The following is a 19,662-nucleotide window of genomic DNA, read 5'->3' on the forward strand; positions in this document are numbered from 1 at the left end:
TCTTTTTACAGGGTCATGTGCTTTCACCTTATTCGCAGCGCAATCTGCCCCCCACAAAATCTTTAAAGCTACCTGAAATGCTAAAAAACATACTATGTAACATCCCAACCAGGCTGCAGCTGTTTTGAATAGTAATTAAAACCTCTGATGTTTCTCTAACAGTGAGAGATGATATTCGAGCAGTTGCAGTTTAAGCAAGTCTGCTATGCAAGATATACTGTGGTCTCACGCTTACAGAAAATACTGTTTTGATGTCAGACAGATGCATGCCAGATTGTCAGACCAGTCAGCTGTTTGAGCTTTCTATTCTGTGCATGATTATGCAGCTGCAATTTCTTTCCTATACAGGAAACCTTAAGTTCTGCACAGCAGGCATCTGTGTAGCTTCACACAATGACAGCAACTACACTGCTGATTTGTTTGTCCACTAACTCAATTCTTTCTGCTTGCAGTTTCTCCTGCTGAGAGAATCCGGTTTATCCTGGGAGAGGAGGATGATGGCCCACCACCTCCCCAACTCTTCACTGAGCTGGATGAGCTTCTGGAAGTGGACGGGCAGGAGATGGAGTGGAAGGAAACTGCCAGGTGAGCTGCTAAGGCAAATGTGCTTACAGCTTATCCCCCCCCCATTTCACTTTAAGAGCCATGGGAAGTGGCTCACCATCCCGTGACTGGAACACAATCCCTTATAAATAATCATGTTTTGTGTGTGTAGGGAAATAGGCAGTGCCCTAGTGAACTCCCAGTCTACTCTTATCTGATCGAGATCTATAGTACCTGATCTGTGAGACCCGGAAAAGGCAGCAACTCCCACATGATCAAAACAGGCCTCAAGTATACAGGGACATGTGAACTTTTGGCATGTATAAGTGGAATCACTACACTTGTTAATGGATTTCTTTTAATTCACCTGTGGCGTGCTCAGTATTACAATAAATCATCAGTTATTCCAGCTAATCAAGCTAACATTGTGCGACTTTCATATAGAATTATTTTTTTCAAATGTTCCTGGAAGACTATCAGTAAATTTTATCTTAAACCTGACCTTCTCTGATTTGACCTACTTACCCTGTTCACTGCAGTGCTACTGATTACATGGGGGGGGTGTGTTACCTTGGTATAACTTACAGTGTTGGCTTTTGTCATGGATTAGGAGGTAGTACATTATAATACACAATGGTTGTTGTTATTATCATTATTAAGCTAACAAACCAGCAGATATACAACATCATGAACGCTTCAACTTTGTTTGTCTTTTCTGACTAAATCTGATCACTGAGCAGCAATTAAATCAAATGTAAGACTGACCAGTTACTTAGTGTTTGAGGTAATCCTGAAGTAACGATTAATGTCACCTACTCTGACCCCTCAAGTAAAGTGAAGCTTCATGCTGAGGACTACCTTGTTACTTTAGCATTACGTTTCCATTACTTGCTATTCCTTTGTCCGACGTAACCAAGTAAAGGAATTCAGTGAATTCAAAAATCTCAGCACCTTTTGTCAGTTTTTGCACAGATAAGTGTTGTGTCAAGCTTTGTCTATGGAGCGTTCTTTGAGAAGCATCGAAACAACGATAAGGAGCTGTTGTGTTTTTCTGATTCTTTGTCTCATTTTGTAAAAAGAGCAATGGGATTACACGGAAGGACATGTAAGTGAATGCCTTAGGACTCGCATTGTCTCCGTGGCCAAACTCTTCCCACAGCAAGACGGCCCGTCACAGACACGTGGACCGCAGCCAACCAGAGAGATACTCTATCCCCAGTGGAAACTCCATCCCCAGGCCTCATGAGAATGGTTCTTTGTAGTGGTGACATCTGAGGCATTATTATTAAAAAGAGTCCTTGTCCTGAGCCTTACCTTCGAGGCTGAGCTTATCCGTGGCAACAAAGTTGAAACGTTAAAATGGGATCTTGTTTGAACGCCGTTTCCGAGCAATGTGTGGTCTAAAGTTTCCAGAGAAGGCTGTCACCATTCCAGTGAATAGCATGCTTTCTAAAGTCTAGTGATTTATTTTTTATTTCTACGCGTTTCTGCATCCCACATTTATGCATTGTGAAGTGTGACAGCTTCAAAACATTGCACTGCTGTTTTGTAAAGAGGACAGAATCCATATTGTCGCCATTTGTTTTCCGCCTTTGTTTATTTTTAAACCTCCGTTACCTTTGATTTTGACCTCAACCTTCAGGTTGAAGATGAAAAAAGATGATGGATCGTACATTCTTCTGCTTCTGAGCACAGTCACTTGTCCAATTCCGGTATGGTTCACGCATATTTTGCCTCTTCTTTATTTTCTCCCACTCTGACCAGGTGGATCAAGTTTGAGGAGAAGGTGGAGAAGGGAGGTGAACGCTGGAGCAAACCTCATGTGGCCACGCTGTCCTTGCATAGTTTGATGGAGCTGAAAACCTTTATCGAGAAGGGCACGATCGTGCTGGATCTGGAGGCCAACTCGCTGCCACAGATTGTCGGTGCGTGAGGTTGACTAGATCGAAAGTGCTCCTGAAGGTTTAGAAAAGCCCAACTGCTACTTACGCTTTTCAATCTGTCCCCTCTAACAGAAATGATCACTGACAGCCAGATTGAGAGTGGTCAGTTGAAGGCAGACCTGAAGGAGAAGGTTACATACACCTTGCTGAGGAAGCATCGGCACCAGACCAAGAAGTCCAACTTGCGCTCTCTTGCAGATATTGGCAAGACTGTTTCCAGTGCAAGCAGGATATTTTCTAGCCAGGAGACTGGTAATGCAGAAACTCTTATTTCTCCTTATCAACTCAAACACCTTCTCCTAATTTTTCTGTTCATTTTTAACTCTTACTGTTTTAGGCTTTTCTTTTTTTAACACAAACCTGTCCCCTTTCCCTTTCTGTTTCTCCTCCCCCTCCCCCCTATCTTACTGTACTTCTTTTCCTCTCTTTTTTTCTTTCCTCCCACGGGGGTCTGTACTTTCTGACTTCCTGCATCTGGGGTGCAATAGCCCGCAACCCCCTCGAGCACCCTGTGCCTTGTTTAAACCAACAAGACTCAGAGGAACCATGTGAGGTCATGAGGAGCTCCAGCATGGGATACCTCTGTAAGTGAGGTCATAGCCCTCCAGCTGAAAGCAGCATTGTTGGAATGTAGTCCCATGGAAGGCTTGTGTGAATGGAGATAGACAATTGTAAATTAGAGAGGAAAAAAATGCAATAGTGTTGAAGTTTCATTAAGTCAACTGTGTTTAAAAAAAAAAAAAAAAAGGCTTAATGTGTTTATTCATGAAATCAGCCTGGAAACGTATGTGGTGGACAAAAGCTAAATATTCATTTTGCTGTAAATCAAATAGTGATAGACTAATGTTCTCCACCATTGTCAGTAGCAGAATTTCTAACCGAGTTCCAGAGTTTACATTCTCAGTTGTCTGCCAGCCGTTGCTTAAACAACTATTTACGTGTATAAACAGCAGACCTAAAGCAGTCATCTATCATGCTCTCTTGTCTCTGACTGTCTGACATTTGTCCTAAGTCTTAAGCCCTGACACATTTAGCTTATTTCTCAGGTTTCCGTCTCTTTTCAGCCTCTTTCTCAGCCAAAAATATCTTCTTTTTTTCTTTTTTTTTTTTTTTAAAAGTTCTGCGTTCTTGCCCGTCATCCTCTTTGATCCTAACAGAATCTCCCCTCTCTGCAGGTAGTCCAACTACAACCCACCGAAACCTCACCTCCAACAGCCTGAGTGACTTCTCTGATAAGCCAGAGAAAGATCAGGTAATGTGTTTCGATGTGTTATTTGCATAGAGTCATATGGGTTTTGCACCACCGCTGTCAATGTTCACAAAGCAGCACTTAGAAAGGGCATCTACTGGGCTGTATGAGTGCTTCAGCATGCTGCAACGTAGACTGGAGACTGACCCCAGAGTATGTAGAAACATTAGCTTTATTAGTGTTTATCCACACTTTGTCAGGTGTAGACAATTGGCAGTTAAGCCATGGCAGCACCCGATTCTCTTGCACTGGCACTGCAAGGTGGAGGGCGTAACACATGTGAGCCCCAGATGCTAATAAATAAGACACCTTCCATTCTTCTCTCTGGTCTGAGTAACAACAGCTTACTGTCTTTGTCGTGTGAGTTTCTGTCATCCACTGTAGTTTCTTTCGCTGCCGTGACTCATGACAACTGTAAATGGGCTGTATTGTCTGCGTTTTTCTGCAATCACGGAAGTAGTTAAACAGTAACTGAAATCACCCTCAAGCAACTGTTTATAAAACTGTGCATTGGTCAAAATGGTGTGTTTTTCTTTAAGATTTTAACAAGGGCTTTGTTAATCATCTCCCTTAGTTGATGTAAGTTTTTACAGGCTCAGTTTAGATCTCTGTGAATCCAGACTGAGGATGTATGCTTATTGGACGGCATAAAATCAAACTGCTGTTCAGCACATAATTGAAGGAAGGGCAGGTACTGCCTGTTCCTACACACTTATACTGACATCAACAAAGCACACCACTAGGTTTGCATGTACATGATACCCTAATCACTTCTACAAGAGGAAATTTGTAGCCTAACCCTAACCCCCCTCCCACCTCCATGATTACAGCTGAAGAATAAGTTCATGAAAAAATTGCCCCGCGATGCTGAGGCTTCAAACGTGCTGGTCGGGGAGGTAGATTTCCTGGAAACCCCCTTTGTGGCTTTTGTCCGTCTGCAGCAGGCTGTCATGCTTGGGGCACTCACTGAGGTCCCTGTGCCCACCAGGTAAAATCGTCCAAGGTCCAACTTGCAACATTCGAAACACTGGCCAAAGTCTTTGAGATTCTCACTTTGTCACATCTCATTTTCTCATCTTTGTTTAGATTTCTCTTCGTCCTTTTGGGTCCCAAGGGCAAAGCTAAATCATATCATGAGATAGGAAGAGCCATCGCTACCCTGATGTCAGATGAGGTATGAAGTAACTTCGTATTTGTTGGTTTAATTTCTCCTGTGGACTAAATTTTGAACTGATTGTAATAATATGACCCACAATGGAGACTGACTGACTACCGGTACTTTTTTTTTTTTTTTTTTTTTTTTTTTTTTACTAGTTTTACTGTTTTAACACATTAGATTTAACTTAACTAGCCTCTGACTGGTTGTGAACTTAAGATGATGGTTTTGGGCTATCCAGTTGCATTCATTAAATTAATGTTAACCCTTCCTGTTGCCAATTGTGGTTGGAGTCAAGTCTTTGTTTTTCTTGTATCATTATGTCTCAGTGAATGGTCTGTCCAACTGAGAGGTTAATTGTTAATCTCTGTGTTACAACTTTTTGACCCATGTTTGTTTTGGCATAAGCAGATCATATGCAAAGAAAAATGACAGGTTTTTTAACCTGCTCCACCTTTAAACATCTCTGTGTCTCTGCTGTGTAGCTTCACTCCTGGCTTAACGTCTCAGTGTTGTCAGGAATGTTAGCTGATAGCTCATAACATTCTTAATCCTGAGATCACCTGGCGGGCAATTTCCCACAGGCCTCAGCTCTTTCCAACATATCTTTCGAGTAAACACGGTGAGATAGGAAGTGTTTTTCCAGGATTTCCTCAAGTTAAACTTTACTCCCATGAAAACTTTATGAGCCGTTCTCAGCCGTTTTTGAGTCATCCCCTCGTAGTACTATCCTGCATGCCTGTTTCACTGCTCGTGAGACGCACAGATATTGATTCATTATTTGGGTACATGGTAATTAGAATATTATGAACGTTTTGTTATGCTACTTTGTTAGAGTTAGGGGACACAGTGAATTGTTGGTTACTAAAGCTCCACTTATGCTTGTGTGCTGGCAGGTATTCCACGATATTGCTTATAAAGCAAAGGACAGGCAGGACCTGCTGGCTGGTATCGAGGAGTTCCTGGATGAGGTCATTGTCCTGCCCCCTGGCGAGTGGGACCCTGATATCAGGATAGAGCCACCAAAGTCCCTGCCTTCTTCGGACAAGAGGTCCGCTGCTAATCCACCTAATCCCAATGAATGATGTCGCTGCATATAAATCTGTTAAATCTACAAAATGTTATGTGAACATAGACGTATTTATGCAGACGTAAAAATAAAAGGGGGGTTGGGCAGTATTAATGTTTGTCCAACATGATTTTTTTTCTACTTTGGTGCTGTGCTGATGTCTGTATGGCTTTCCATATGTATATCAGCGCCAGGGGACTCAAAAGCACTGTTTTTTTTGTTTTTGTGGAAGTTGGACGAGCAGCAGCAAATCAAGAGAACGTGGGCTTTAGAGAAAATGAGAAATTTTTGGGCTTTAGAGAAATGCACTCAATGCACTGGAGTGTCATGGGACACTCAGTGCATCCCATCATGCACCAAGTGTCACTGTATTTAGATGCCACCCAACACCAGTTATTATTAATCTTTTTTTTCTCTTTTACTCAGCCTTTTGCCCCCTCTCCTTTCTCTCAACAGACCATGGCAGATGGTTGTGTTCTGTAGGAGGTTTCTTCCTGTTAAAAGGGAGTTTTTTTTCTTGCTACTGTCTCAAAGTTGAGCAGTGTTTTAAAGACAACAAACTAGGATCCTTTGTTACACAGTTATACATAAAGTTTCAACATAAGCTGCAGGCCAAGTGCAGGTCAACCTTTTCAGAAACTGAGAATCTTACTTCTTCTCTCAAACCTTAGATAATCTTCTTATTTCACCGATGTGATTAAAGACTATTGTAAATAAAAATGTATGCAGCTTGTATTATATATGCATTATGCACTTGCATGTATATTTACGGTTTATTTGCCGTGATTTTCTGTTTTTGATGGTAGAAACATGACAGCGATCCTGCGATCTTCATGCTTGAGTTAACTGAAAGCTTGTGGGCTTTTATTTGTTTGCTTTCTGTTTTTAAAGGAAGAACATGTACACCGGATTAGAGGCACCTCAGATGAATGGCGACACTCCCCATGACACAGGACATGGAGGGGGTGGAGGACACCAAGTTGGAGAGGAGCTTCAGCGCACTGGAAAGTAATTGTGAAAATACTGTAGAGATAAAAAAAATAAAAAAGAGGAAAAAAAACACAGAGGAAGAATACGCGAGGCGAACTATATTATGCTTGCTAACTTTAATGTCTCCTACTTGAAGGTTTTGTGGAGGTCTCATCTTGGATGTGAAGCGGAAATTGCCCTTTTTCGCCAGCGACTTCTATGATGCGCTGAACATCCAGTCTCTGTCTGCCATCTTGTTCATCTATTTGGGCACAGTCACCAATGCGATCACCTTTGGAGGTCTGCTTGGAGATGCTACAGAAAACATGCAGGTAATACCTCCCTCATCCCTTTGTGTTTAAACCCAGCATTCACACTGCTCTGGCATTTCTAAGACTGCTAAAACCTCTTGTTAGAGCCTAACTTGACATGCTTGTGTTTTATCGGTGACATGAAGAAAATCAGACTCTGTTGATACAAAATCTTGTGTTCGCTCCCTGCCGATGTCTCATCAGTCAAACAATCTCAGCAAAAACATTGCAGCATTGTGTGATTTCCTTTTTATGTGTATTTTTCTTTCTCATAGCCGTGGCTCTTCGCCGATGCTCTCTGGAATGCTGGTGTTTCTGCTTTTTGTTGACTTTATATTTATGCTTTTCTGCCAATGTGATTGCCTCACTGTTGTTTGTTGCTACTTGTCTGTTTACACCGATACATTGTGTCACACAGTGTACTCCTCTGTTTTGAAGCAGTCTATTATTTCAACATTTTCAAAGAGATTCTCAGCTGACTAAAGCCCCTTATTGTTGCTCATGCACAGTGTGAATGTGACAAGGTTAAAGAGCTGATAAACAATGATAAACTGTCTCGATTTCCCAAATCCTTGCCCAACTCTAAATTTCTCCTCTGCTCACATGTGTGGGATTTGTCTCTTGCATTCTTCTACCTCTCACTCTCATAGCACATATTTCTGTCTGCCGTAAGCAAACACTGTCCATCTATGAGTTTCAGACTGAATTTATTTGCACAGTGTTTGCTGCTGTCACCGTCATCATCGATTTAAACCTTTAAACTAACACAACACACTGCAGCAGATAAGCCATGTTAATGTTGAGCTCAGAGGCTCACTCTGGATCCATCTGTCACACCTGCTGTTAGCAGGAAGCGTCGTATGATTGTGATATGTCGGCGTACAGCGCCAACCGCATCCACCCCGATGCCTCTCACAGCGCGGTGTAGAAGTATGGCAGGCTGAATGGCGATGAAGCTGCTTTCTTTGGGCTCTCATGTGACAGAGACCTGAGGAGCACCAGCCTCAGGAGATTTGCCCGGGCTGTAAATAACTACAGATCCAGATTAATCAGCCACAGTAGCCTCGTCACGGCTGTGTTTCTAATGACTCCTCCACCCGCCCCTCCCTTACCAATAGTGGGTTCTCAATACTCCTGCGTCGCTACACCTTCCCACTCAACAGAGGGATTCCCTGCCCTTGCTGGATCTTTCCCCATGTATGCTCACTGCTACAGCATTGTCATTATTAGCTTTTCATCCAGTGCAAGTTGCTTTAAAAAAATAAAGTGTTAAGAAAAAAACAAAAACCAACGTGAAGGGAAACTAAACAGGCCTGTCCTGATTGACCAGAACTGCAGCTGAGAATGGGGAAAACACTATTCCTGCGTGAGTAAGTAGGAATTACGCAATAATTAATGGGGAATAAAATGAGAAAGGATGCAGAATATTGTGAGAAGTGTTGTATGTAAAGTTTTCATTCTCCCCCCCCCCCCCCCCCCCCCGTACTGTGTCGTAGGGAGTGCTGGAAAGCTTCCTCGGAACAGCACTGACGGGAGCAGTGTTCTGTCTGCTGGCTGGTCAGCCCCTGACTATTCTCAGCAGCACCGGACCGGTGCTAGTCTTTGAAAGGCTCCTCTTTAGTTTCAGCAAGTGAGTATTTCATGGCTAAAAAGTCACTCAGCTGTACACAAGGGTTAAACAGAGGTCAAAAACAGCAGCAGTAGACTGTTTCAGATATTTGTAGATTACAGTCTCTCCCCAAAGGACAGATGCGTGTGTTTTATAAAGATCGTTGTGACCACTACAAGAGAAGTTAAAAATATAAGCACGAAGAATTCAGGGAGATTACTCACATTTAGTAGTAGGCTGGTGACTTTGGGTCAAAGGTTGCTTCACTGGAACTTTTTATTTATTTATTTTTTGCACTTACTGGTAATAAATGATTGTCACCTGGTTGTGTTTATGAGCTTTCACCTGTTTTGCCTTCTGCTTCCTGTCCCGACTATGTGGAAGACGAGAGCAGCAAGGACACGCCATGATGGTGTGATAGCAGTGCCTAAATTTTAGGTATACGTTATTGTGGGGATAAAATGTCATTTCACCTCAGTTCAAGGGAATTAAATACTGCCTACTCTCACTTCCTTCCAACTACACTGCCTCTCTTACCCCCAAAGGAGTCTTCTAGCGTTACCAAAAACACCACGCTGCACATGTTCCATTATTAATAATTCACTCTCATTTAATTTTACGCTGTGACTGAAGAGTGTTGTGGCGCCTGTGCCCTCTCAATGTTTTCGTGCTTCGAGTCAACTGTTGCCGAGTCAGTGGCAGCTGGTCACTACAGCTGTTGTGGATGCATGTTATCCTACAGCTGCAATAAAGAGAAAAACCTGCTGCCGTTTTCCCTTGGAGGACCCCAGAGCAATATTTATATACCTCTGAGCGCCTTGTATTTTCTGAAAGTGCCGGGAATTCTTGGGTGGATTGTAAAATAAAATATTGAGATGTAAGAGTTCCCTTGCTCACTCTGTGTGAAATGTATCCTCTCCCTCAGAGACAACGGCTTCGACTACCTTGAATTCCGGCTGTGGATCGGACTGTGGTCGGCCATGTTCTGTCTGGTGCTGGTCGCCACAGACGCCAGCTTCCTGGTGCAGTATTTCACACGTTTCACAGAGGAAGGCTTTTCGGCGCTCATCAGCTTCATTTTCATCTACGATGCTTTCAAGAAGATGATAAAGCTGGCCCACTACCACCCGATCAACACTGATTATGATCCCAACCTTGTCACTCAGTACGACTGCCGCTGCATGCCTGGTGCGTAGTCTTTACTATTGCTGCTGCTTCAGATAGAGAGAAGCTACCAGAGTAATAGGAAGAGTTTTACCTTCAACATTAGCAGTGGTATACCTCCACTCTGTTCTAAACCATCTTTTGCCTGAATTTTGGGCTTCTTTTAAAGCAGGGGTTACTCACTGCACATCGTGGGCCACATACAGCCCACTTTTATCTAAAAGGATTTTTAAATATAGTAGTAAAAAAACAAAGGTTTCTGTTATTTATTTGCTTACCTATTACTTTGATGCAATATGAATGAATGAGGGGTGAGGTCTTTAGAGTTAAAAGTAAAAAAAACTTATTCCCCTCCTGTACTTGAGTCTTTACTGTGCCAATTTTGCTCCCCCAGGCCTGATGTTGTCTTAGAGTTTCAGGAATGATGATACCATGTGATGCTGAAAGTTGAATAGTCATATATGGTTTTTGTGTTGGATTAATTTGTCTTTTAATTTAGATTTAAGTTTATTTATTAATTTTTTTGTTTTTTCAGTGAAAATGACAAATGATAGCAGAATGTGTGACCGTGTAGATATCGCTTTCTCAGCACTGCTGAGACACTGTTTTTGTGTCGCGTGACTTGCCAATATTCTTTGACACGGATTTAAAATGGCAAATGCATTTATTAGAAGACGTTTTCTTGTTTTAGTGATAAGATATTATGTTGTTTCTTCACTAGGCAACTCGTCAGAACTCCTTGATCTATCTGCCCTGACAAACAGTACTGATCTGGTATGTAGTGCCCTTGTGTTCAGTAACAATGAGTCAGAATTCACTGCTTCAAAGGCTGTTTTTTTTTTTCTTTTCTTTTTTCTCTTCAGGCATTTTTTTGGGGGGGTTGAAACTGATAACTGTTTTGTTTTTTCTGTTTCTGCCTTTTTTCATTCCAGCCGGTAAATGCTACCTTGGCATCTCTGACCAAGAAGCAGTGTATGAAGTATGGAGGACAGTTAGTTGGAGAAAGCTGTGGCTACATACCTGACATCACCCTGATGTCTTTCATTTTGTTCCTTGGGACCTACACCTGCTCCATGTCTCTGAAGAAGTTCAAGACGAGCCGCTTCTTCCCCACCCGAGTGAGTGACAGTCACATCGTTTTTCCACATCTAGATGAGTTGTAGCCAGCGTTGTGGTGCATATTTTCCCAGATTTCCCGATTACTTAATAAGTGACCACATTTTTATATGTTTCAGTTGCATTTTACTTAAAATTATTGATTCGAAGAAGTCTTTTTTTTGCATCTTGGTTTGCATGGAAGTCTTTCTTTGTGGAGTTTGCACATTCTCCCTCTGCCTGTGTGGGTTTCTCCAGGTGCTCCGGTTTATTCCCTAAAGTCTAAAGCCGTGCTTGTTAAGTTAATTGGACGTGGGAGTGTGCAATTGTCTGTCAAGCTGTGTTAGCTTGCCTGCATTTTTTTTTTTCAGCACACAAAGAAAAGGGTCGGCACACTTTTCTTCAAAACTTCCAGCCCCACAAACTCAAAGACACTGTCAAACCCTCCTTAAACGTGTCTTCCTTTCTAGGTGAGGAAGCTCATCAGTGACTTTGCGATCATCTTGGCCATCCTTCTCTTCTGCGGTGTGGATGCCTTAGTTGGTGTGGAGACTCCAAAGCTCTTAGTGCCAAGTGAATTCAAGGTAGGCATCTCCCGGAAGTTTGCCAGTGTACTAGAAAGTCCTCATTTCATCGTGACGTTTTGAAATCATTAACTGAATTGTCTTTCAGTGGTGCTCTTTCCTCCGACTACATCTATGAATGATTGATTGATTGATTGGTAATTTATTTCAACATGTGAACAATATACAAGTACATTTAGAAAAGAAATGAGAGAAAAAAAATATATACTATACAAATTACATACAAAAAAAACATTCTGATTAATTTACATGTTGAAAGGGAGTGGGAAGAAGTATACACTTATTTAATCCCACCCCTGTCCCATAAATTATCAGTGAATATTTAGTCAGCTTCCTTACTGATATAATTTGTAATAAAAATAGTGAACAGATTTCTGATATACTATATACTATAATATCACATCATGAATTTTTTGTTTGTTTGTTTTTAAATAGAGACATTCACTTAATTTAAATATTTTCCTTTTCTTTATAGATCGAGAAGATCATATTTTTATAACGAATGATAATGAATGATGTTTCGGCAAGAAAGCCTGTGTAATTCTTCCAAATCCAAGCATAATGCTTTTCTTTGTAGCACACCCTGGAGGACACAGAGCTTGATTATAGGGGATGTGAGAACATAAACTAGCTCTTCGAGTTGCAACTTTAAATTGCAAGAACAGAGCTACCTTTGTTTGTTCACGGAGTCTTAATTCACTGTTTTTCTGTCATGTAACAATGCACCGGTAATTTCAGATCTGTAATCTTTTTGAGATGATATCGGGGCTTGGATAGTCTGTCTCCAGTGTTTTTAACAGTCTTTTTTTTTTTTTTTTTTTTCTTTCCCATAGCCCACAAGTCCACTGAGGGGCTGGTTTGTTCCTCCTTTTGGAGGAAACCCTTGGTGGGTGTACCTAGCAGCTGCACTTCCTGCTGTGGTTGTCACCATTCTGATATTCATGGACCAACAGATCACCGCTGTAATTGTCAACAGGAAAGAGCACAAACTTAAGGTTGGTGCACCATCTGAAGGCTTAAGAAGAGTGAAATGATTGAATACGTTCAGTAATAAAAAAGAACCAAAAAGAATCCAAACTAAGTATGTAAATTTTTATTTCTGTAGCACATTTAAAACCAAAGTGCAGGACAGCCAAAGCATCAATAGATAAAGCCAAGTTTCATGAAATGACAACAAGAACTTGTCAGTGAATTTCTTTTCAGTACAAGTTTCTAAAGATCAGAAGAATATACAAAGTCAGGAAGATGAAGGGATATAAGACAAAAATGTTGGCCATGAAAATCCAATGAATGGTACATAAAAGACTAGTTAAAAATTGACACAGGAAGCCAAAATCAAAGTATAAACAACAATAAGAAGACTCCAACAGTAAACTAAGACTGGACTGAACAAAAAGCCACAGAGCAGCAGTGATAAAAGAGTCTAGAAATGGATCTTACCTGCAGTACCAGGAACGACATGCAATGAAATACATTTTATTCCTTATCTGTTTCTGGATTAAACAGTCATTTGTAGTCATTTGCACTGCATTATGTTTGTCTAATTGTATACATATATTCCCAGACTTCCTGATATATTATTAATATGTGACGCTCGGTGTGCTCTGATCACACTATTGCAGCAGCACATGATTTGTTTAATATCTGGAGTGTGGGAACCACTTGTTATATAATTTTTTTTGTCTCCTGTTAGAAAGGGGCAGGTTATCACTTGGACCTGTTCTGGGTGGCCATCCTGATAGTGATCTGCTCTTTCATGGGCCTGCCATGGTATGTGGCTGCCACTGTCATTTCCATCGCCCACATCGACTCTCTGAAAATGGAGACTGAGACTTCTGCTCCCGGAGAGCAGCCTAAATTCCTGGGTGTCAGGTGAGTTAAAGCAGCTGCTGGACGCTGTGTTGACGTCACTTAACAATTAAATTCATTCTGGCATGGTGGTCTCGAACAAAGGTGTCTCAGTTTTCCCAGAGCACTGTCAGTATTTGATTGTACTAGCTAGTTAATTGCATTCATTTTAGATTGAAGTGATTAAAAAAAAAAGAAGAAAAAAGAAATCACTCAGGTGGTTTGTGCAGTAACTCATACGCACACACTGTGAAAAATACCTGCTGCGTGCACAGTCCTTTCTTTAGAAAAGGAAAAATCATTTTATCCAAAAAGGCAATTACTCTCCAGCAACAACAGGAGGAGGGGAGGAAATGGAAAGATTCAATTAATCATGAATTAGACAGTCAGGAAGGAACAAAAGAGAGAAAACAGTCTTGGAAAATGACAGAAAGGGGTAAATCTACACAGAGCTCTCTGTGTGTACACACAGATATAAATACTCCTGCAGTTCTTTAGGGAGAATGACTTCATTAAAAAAATGAAAACAAAACAAACTTGTCAGCGAGGTGGAGGTCAGGAAAAAGTTTCTTTTTTGTTACCAAGTCTGCAAAGACTGTATCATCGTGGATTTGTATAGTTGATGACAGGGATTTCCTCCATGTGGTTAACTGATTGGAGCGTGAGCCGTTTAGATTCATCATGCTCATTGTTTTTACGAACTGTAACTTTTGCATATGCAACCATTAGACATGAAATTCCAGCACATGGATGATCAAAAAGGTGTGTGTATGATGTAGATGCCATGCTGTCTTTTGTGAATTTTGCCTAGGGGAATAATAAACATACTAAAAAACAACAACAAAAGTTTTAACTTCTCTGAATCAAATCTGCTGATTAATTTGTGTGACGTTTCCCCCTCTAACTCAGGGAACAGCGAGTCACTGGTATCTTCGTGTTCATCCTGACGGGACTCTCTGTCTTCATGGCTCCTATCCTCAAGGTAGTGCTCCAACTTCTTAATTCTTCTGTGGAATTATGGATTACTGTCCGCCCGTTTTAGGACAAACTCCTGTCTTCCCTCTGAAATGTAAAATAATTTCAAGTCTTTTATTCATCCGATTAGGAGCTTCTATAGCTGAAGTAATATGTTGTGAAATAAGAATGTGCATCAGGGCTTAAGCTCCAGTTGCAGCACCTCGGCTTCTCAAATTTCCATTTCTTTGTTGAGCTGCCCATGAGTTGTGAAGACTCTGAGAGGTGATTTTTTTTGAGCTGGTACGCCCCCTTGAGGGTATTTTCTATACTGTGTTTCTGATTCTCAGAAATAGCATTTTGTTTTTGCATGAACTGTATTATAGTGGCATAAAATAAAAAATTTTCATAAATTTCTAAATTTTTGCTCTAAGTTGCCTCATTTTAGTAATTTCTTTTCATATATTTTATATTTTTTATATTACTTAATCTTTTTTTTACGCTGATCTAGGAGCAGGTACTTCTCAGTCCTGTGCAAGCTAAAAGCCCGGTCACACTGGTAGCTCAGTAAAAAGAACATTCTTAGAAAAGCTTCTTGTGGACTATTTTTAACTAAGCAGTGTGAGCCAAAAGAAGTCATGTTTCTTCTGAGAGGGTAGCTTTGACACGCGTGTTTCTGTTTCCTCTTTTTTTTAAGTCACAGTCACACGTGTAACATTAATATCTTTTTTTTTACTGTGTTCTGTGTTCTTCAGTTCATTCCCATGCCAGTGCTCTATGGTGTGTTCCTCTACATGGGTGTGGCATCGCTCAATGGTGTCCAGGTGAGTCACTTTGCCCTGTTCACTACCTACTAACCTGTGTTGGGTGGGTTGCTTTGAACAACACATAGCACACGTAATAATTAAAATATGATGAATTTCTTTTTGTGTTTTATTAAGAAAAGAAGTAATAACACTTAAACCAGAGCACAAAGAACAAATAAAACACAATGAACAGACTCTCAAAAGACTCAAATTAATACATTATTTTTCTAGCTAGCGTCCACACTAACTATACAAATAATGTATTCTGCTGATGTATTAATTGTGTCATTTACTTATTATTCTTATTGTAAAAATGTGAAACAATTTTATTTTATTTTTGCAGTAATTTTTTATATTAAAAATCTTTCTAATTTGTCATTAGAAAAGAAATCCTAATTTTCAAAATATTTCATATCATTTGAATTCTTCAATCCAAAATAAATAATTCCTTTAGGTTTGCAACTTTGAAAAGAAACAATATAATTATTTATTAATAAAAAGAGTTTGTTTAATAGGCTTAAAAGGTGGTAATTAAAGTATTTTATCTTATTTTATTTTGTCCTTAATACCAATAATATTTTTAAAAAGAACCACTCTGAGAGATGCCAGCACGGTGGTTAGCACTGTTGCCGCACAGCAAGAAGGTCCTGAGTTCAATTCCACCATCAGGCCGGGGTCTTTCTGTGTGGAGTTTGCATGTTCTCCCCGTGTTTGCGTGGGTTCCCTCCAGGTACTCTGGCTTCCTCCCACCGTCCAAAGACATGCAGCTTGTGGGGATAGGTTAATTGATTAATCCAAATTGCCCATAGGTATGAATTCGGGAGTGAATGTGAGTGTGAATGGTTGTCTGTCTCTGTGTGTTAGCCCTGGCAAGACTGGCAACCTGTCCAGGGTGTACCCTGCCTCTTGCCCTATGACAGCTGGGATAGGCTCCAGTGACCCCCGCGACCCTGAAAAGGATAAGCGGAAGTGAATGAATGGATGGATGGATAACTCTGAGAGTGCAAACCTCTGCCGAAGTAGCTCACTCTCTGGGTAGTATTTACTTTAGGATAACGTGACGGATGTTTACTTTACCTACTCCTACATGTGTAATCAATGTAAAATCAATATTGATTTGTAAATAAGTGGAGATGAATAACTTGAGCTTAATATTATAAGAGCATATATTTCTGACTAACTAGGCAGCTCTTGACAGTGTAATGTAATAGTATAAATAGTATATGAGAGTATACGGGAAAATATAATGTGAGATTAAGAATCTCCATATACCAGTATCAAATGTTCCCCGATGTTGTAAATGATGTAAGCATAGTTCCAAAGATAAAATACATTTTATGAAGGTTTTCCTTGATTTGACCTTGAGGGAGAGGTCATACACCCAAAGTAATGTGATATTTAGAGTCCTCACTGTTACAGTATAAACCATACAAGTGAGAAACACAGTTTTAAATAGCTCTCTCAATCATCAATATTACCACTATGACCTTCAGCTCAATCTATAGACCATGAAGGAGAGGTCAGAGGGAAGTGTGACCGGATATTTTAAATATTGTTATGATACTTTTTATATGTTGACAACAAACACCACGCTTGTAAGAATCATAGTTGCCTTTTGTCATTTTTCAACCCATAAATTATTAAGTTGACCTTGAAGACGTTGGTGATGTAAATCAAACTTTCACAGATTCTTAACATGAGTCTAATCTACATCTCTACAAAGTTTGATGGAAATTCATTCAGGATTTTCTGAGCTATTGAGTTTACAGATGGAATGGATGAAAGCGTTTCCAAAAACATAACCTCGGCGGAGGTAATTTATCAATAATTGGATTACATTATACTTTGGTACATTATTGGATATTTTAATAGGAAAAAACTGACTGCGTAGCACTGCTGTCTCAGAGTATCAACCAAAATTGGAAAAGGAAAAGTCATACAGAAGTATAAAATCTCTGAATTGTTTTCCAGGTTCTAACTGCAGCGTGTCCGATTCTTAACCTACTGAACTTTTTATCTGTTTCTTTGATCCAGTTCATGGATCGTTTGCAGCTGCTCCTCATGCCTGCCAAGCACCAGCCGGACCTGATCTACCTGCGGCACGTTCCCCAGAGACGCATCCACCTCTTTACTTTCATCCAGGCCCTGTGCCTGGCCTTCCTGTGGATCCTCAAGTCTACTGTCGCTGCCATCATTTTCCCTGTCATGGTGAGGCAAGGCTGATGTGACAGAGCTCTGTATTTTGCCCTAAAAATTTAATTGATTCAAACTTTTCCTCTCTTTGTAAGGTTTTGGCATTGGTTGCTGTTCGCAAAGGAATGGACTACGTGTTCTCCCAGCATGACCTCAGCTACCTGGATGATGTCATCCCAGAGAAAGACAAGAAGAAGAAAGAAGATGAGAAGAAAAAGAAAAACAAGAAGAAGGGAAGCATTGACAGTGAAATTGAATTTGTAAGTAAATGTCCATATGCGTTCAAAAAAGAAAGGCATGATACAGTTTCATTAAACGGTTATCGTCCAGTTCCCCACATCAAAGTAATCCATGAGTGTTAATGTTTTCATTCCCTCCTCCCACAGTCTGACTTCCCCTACCATGCAAATAATGTCCCCAGTATAAAAATCTCTATGGATATGATGGAACAGGAGCCCATGTTGGGAGATAAATCTTTGGATAGTGAGTACTAGTCAGGATTTGCTTTGCTTTAGCTTCAAAGGGCCGCTCCAACTAAAGGCTTCCTTTTCTTGTCATGCTAGCCCTCTTGCATTTCACTCATATGACATTTAACATCTTTAAAGATCAGCATGCTTTCTGTCTGTTTCTAATGCTTCTCTGAGCAGCCCATTTGGGCTTTTAACACTAAAAGCAGCTTTGCTGTGCTTGCTTTTCTTTCCCCCCACTACTACTTGAAATTCATGATTGATTGATGTTATAAAAAGTTTTTGTGTCATATTTTTTTCCCCCGCCAGGACCTCCATCGTCGACTTTCCTTCACCCCCATACACCGTGCTGAGCACTACTTTTTCTCTCCATCTGTGGATAAGTAAGTGACAACCTGCTGTCATTCGAATATTTGTACATTCAAAAGGCAAAATGCACAAATATTACACACCATGTGATTTTTAAGTTTTTCCTGAGGCGTAACATTTTTGCCTCTTTCAGTCTCGACAGCGGTTCATACAAAAAAGGTTCACCTCAGATTCGAATAGGCCGGGACTCTGTGGACAGCTGTTTCGTCTGCAAGAAAGGGTCCGAAAGTGTCCTGTGAAAAAACCAGCACTACACAGAAACCACACATTCTCTCTTTTGTTTTTAGTTTTTCTTTTTTCTTTTTGTACTGTAATACTGCCTCATAACAGTGTTTTTTAATATGCCACGTGCGAGGATTTGAATCCGATTAGCTGGAAAAGTATTTGTCATTGAAGGACTTTGGTGGTACTGAATTTTAATAAGTGCTGACACAAGACCATTTGTATCATTTTACTGCAGGAGACAAAAGGACTTCACAAGGTCACACAGTTTTTTCCTAATCTTCCCAATTTGTATGTTAATAACCGAACAAGAATCAGGCTAGAGTTGTGGTAATCATCAAATAGACCCAGAGATCCAATTTTGAGCTTCATAACACGCACACCACTTTCACTTATTCTTTTTAATAATATCCCACATAACCAGCCTCTCTTCCTAAGTACTGTGTTTAGTAGTTATTTTTTTAAGGTTATTAAGGCATAGCTCTTTGAACCTTGAGATTCAAACACGGTGGAGGTACTGCACAGAGGATTCAGAGTCCTCCTTTAGTGAACAAAAGACTAATCTATGCACACTTACACAAGGAACTTGATGTGAAGCATCCATCTAAAGATGCGTGTTCATAAACACACCCAGAAGAATAATGCAACATGCTTGAATGTGGCAAGAAGTAAATGGTTCATCAACACGCAGACTGGAACTACCATATTTGTTTCCTAATCTTGATTGTTGCGCCCCTTTTTTCTTTATTTATTATATTTAAACTCATAAAGGTTGCTGGTTGAATATTAAATACAACTTAGCCATTTAACCTTTTGTGGAAATTTGAAGTTTCTTTGATCTGTATCCACTCAGCTGTGTCGTCCCCATTGTGGGGATTTATCCATGTACTATACCTGTATGTAGCACTACCTCTTATTTACCTTAGGTGCCAGGCGTGATATATTAATATATCTGCTGTGCATTGATTTGTGATCAAATACTAAAAAAACCCCCTAAAAATCAGACGAACTGGCACTAGGATCTCTGAATCGTTTAAGATACATTTTGTTTTGGCAAAACATTTAAATACTATGTGCAAACTGCAATGATTTAAAGGGGCAGCATCACCCA

At 40.4% G+C, this 19,662-nt stretch overlaps 1 protein-coding gene across 2 annotated transcripts in view; it reads left to right on the forward strand.

Moving 5' to 3' along the window:
* Positions 1-19,662, forward strand: part of LOC146706156 (electrogenic sodium bicarbonate cotransporter 1-like) — a 33,099-nt gene extending 13,437 nt beyond the window's left edge. The window contains exons 4-26 of one of the 2 annotated variants that reach the window (XM_085464205.1): positions 453-585; positions 2,308-2,468; positions 2,559-2,738; positions 2,975-3,070; positions 3,662-3,738; positions 4,566-4,723; positions 4,822-4,909; positions 5,788-5,942; positions 6,852-6,968; positions 7,087-7,261; positions 8,737-8,870; positions 9,775-10,037; positions 10,735-10,787; positions 10,946-11,131; positions 11,579-11,692; positions 12,526-12,687; positions 13,386-13,564; positions 14,450-14,522; positions 15,250-15,318; positions 17,335-17,508; positions 17,589-17,753; positions 18,270-18,343; positions 18,463-19,662. In XM_085464205.1, coding sequence (XP_085320331.1) covers positions 453-585; positions 2,308-2,468; positions 2,559-2,738; positions 2,975-3,070; positions 3,662-3,738; positions 4,566-4,723; positions 4,822-4,909; positions 5,788-5,942; positions 6,852-6,968; positions 7,087-7,261; positions 8,737-8,870; positions 9,775-10,037; positions 10,735-10,787; positions 10,946-11,131; positions 11,579-11,692; positions 12,526-12,687; positions 13,386-13,564; positions 14,450-14,522; positions 15,250-15,318; positions 17,335-17,508; positions 17,589-17,753; positions 18,270-18,343; positions 18,463-18,568 — 3,092 coding nt within the window. In that variant the 3' untranslated portion in view covers positions 18,569-19,662. Of the gene's footprint in view, positions 1-452; positions 586-2,307; positions 2,469-2,558; positions 2,739-2,974; positions 3,071-3,661; positions 3,739-4,565; positions 4,724-4,821; positions 4,910-5,787; positions 5,943-6,851; positions 6,969-7,086; positions 7,262-8,736; positions 8,871-9,774; positions 10,038-10,734; positions 10,788-10,945; positions 11,132-11,578; positions 11,693-12,525; positions 12,688-13,385; positions 13,565-14,449; positions 14,523-15,249; positions 15,319-17,334; positions 17,509-17,588; positions 17,754-17,879; positions 17,977-18,269; positions 18,344-18,462 lie in introns of both variants that reach the window. The other variant, XM_085464204.1, reaches the window with a different exon arrangement.

The sequence above is a fragment of the Copadichromis virginalis genome, linkage group LG7 (genome assembly GCF_057382275.1).
Source record: "Copadichromis virginalis isolate Kocher_CV1m ecotype Utaka linkage group LG7, C_Virginalis_male_GT1.1, whole genome shotgun sequence".
Lineage (NCBI taxonomy): Eukaryota > Metazoa > Chordata > Actinopteri > Cichliformes > Cichlidae > Copadichromis > Copadichromis virginalis.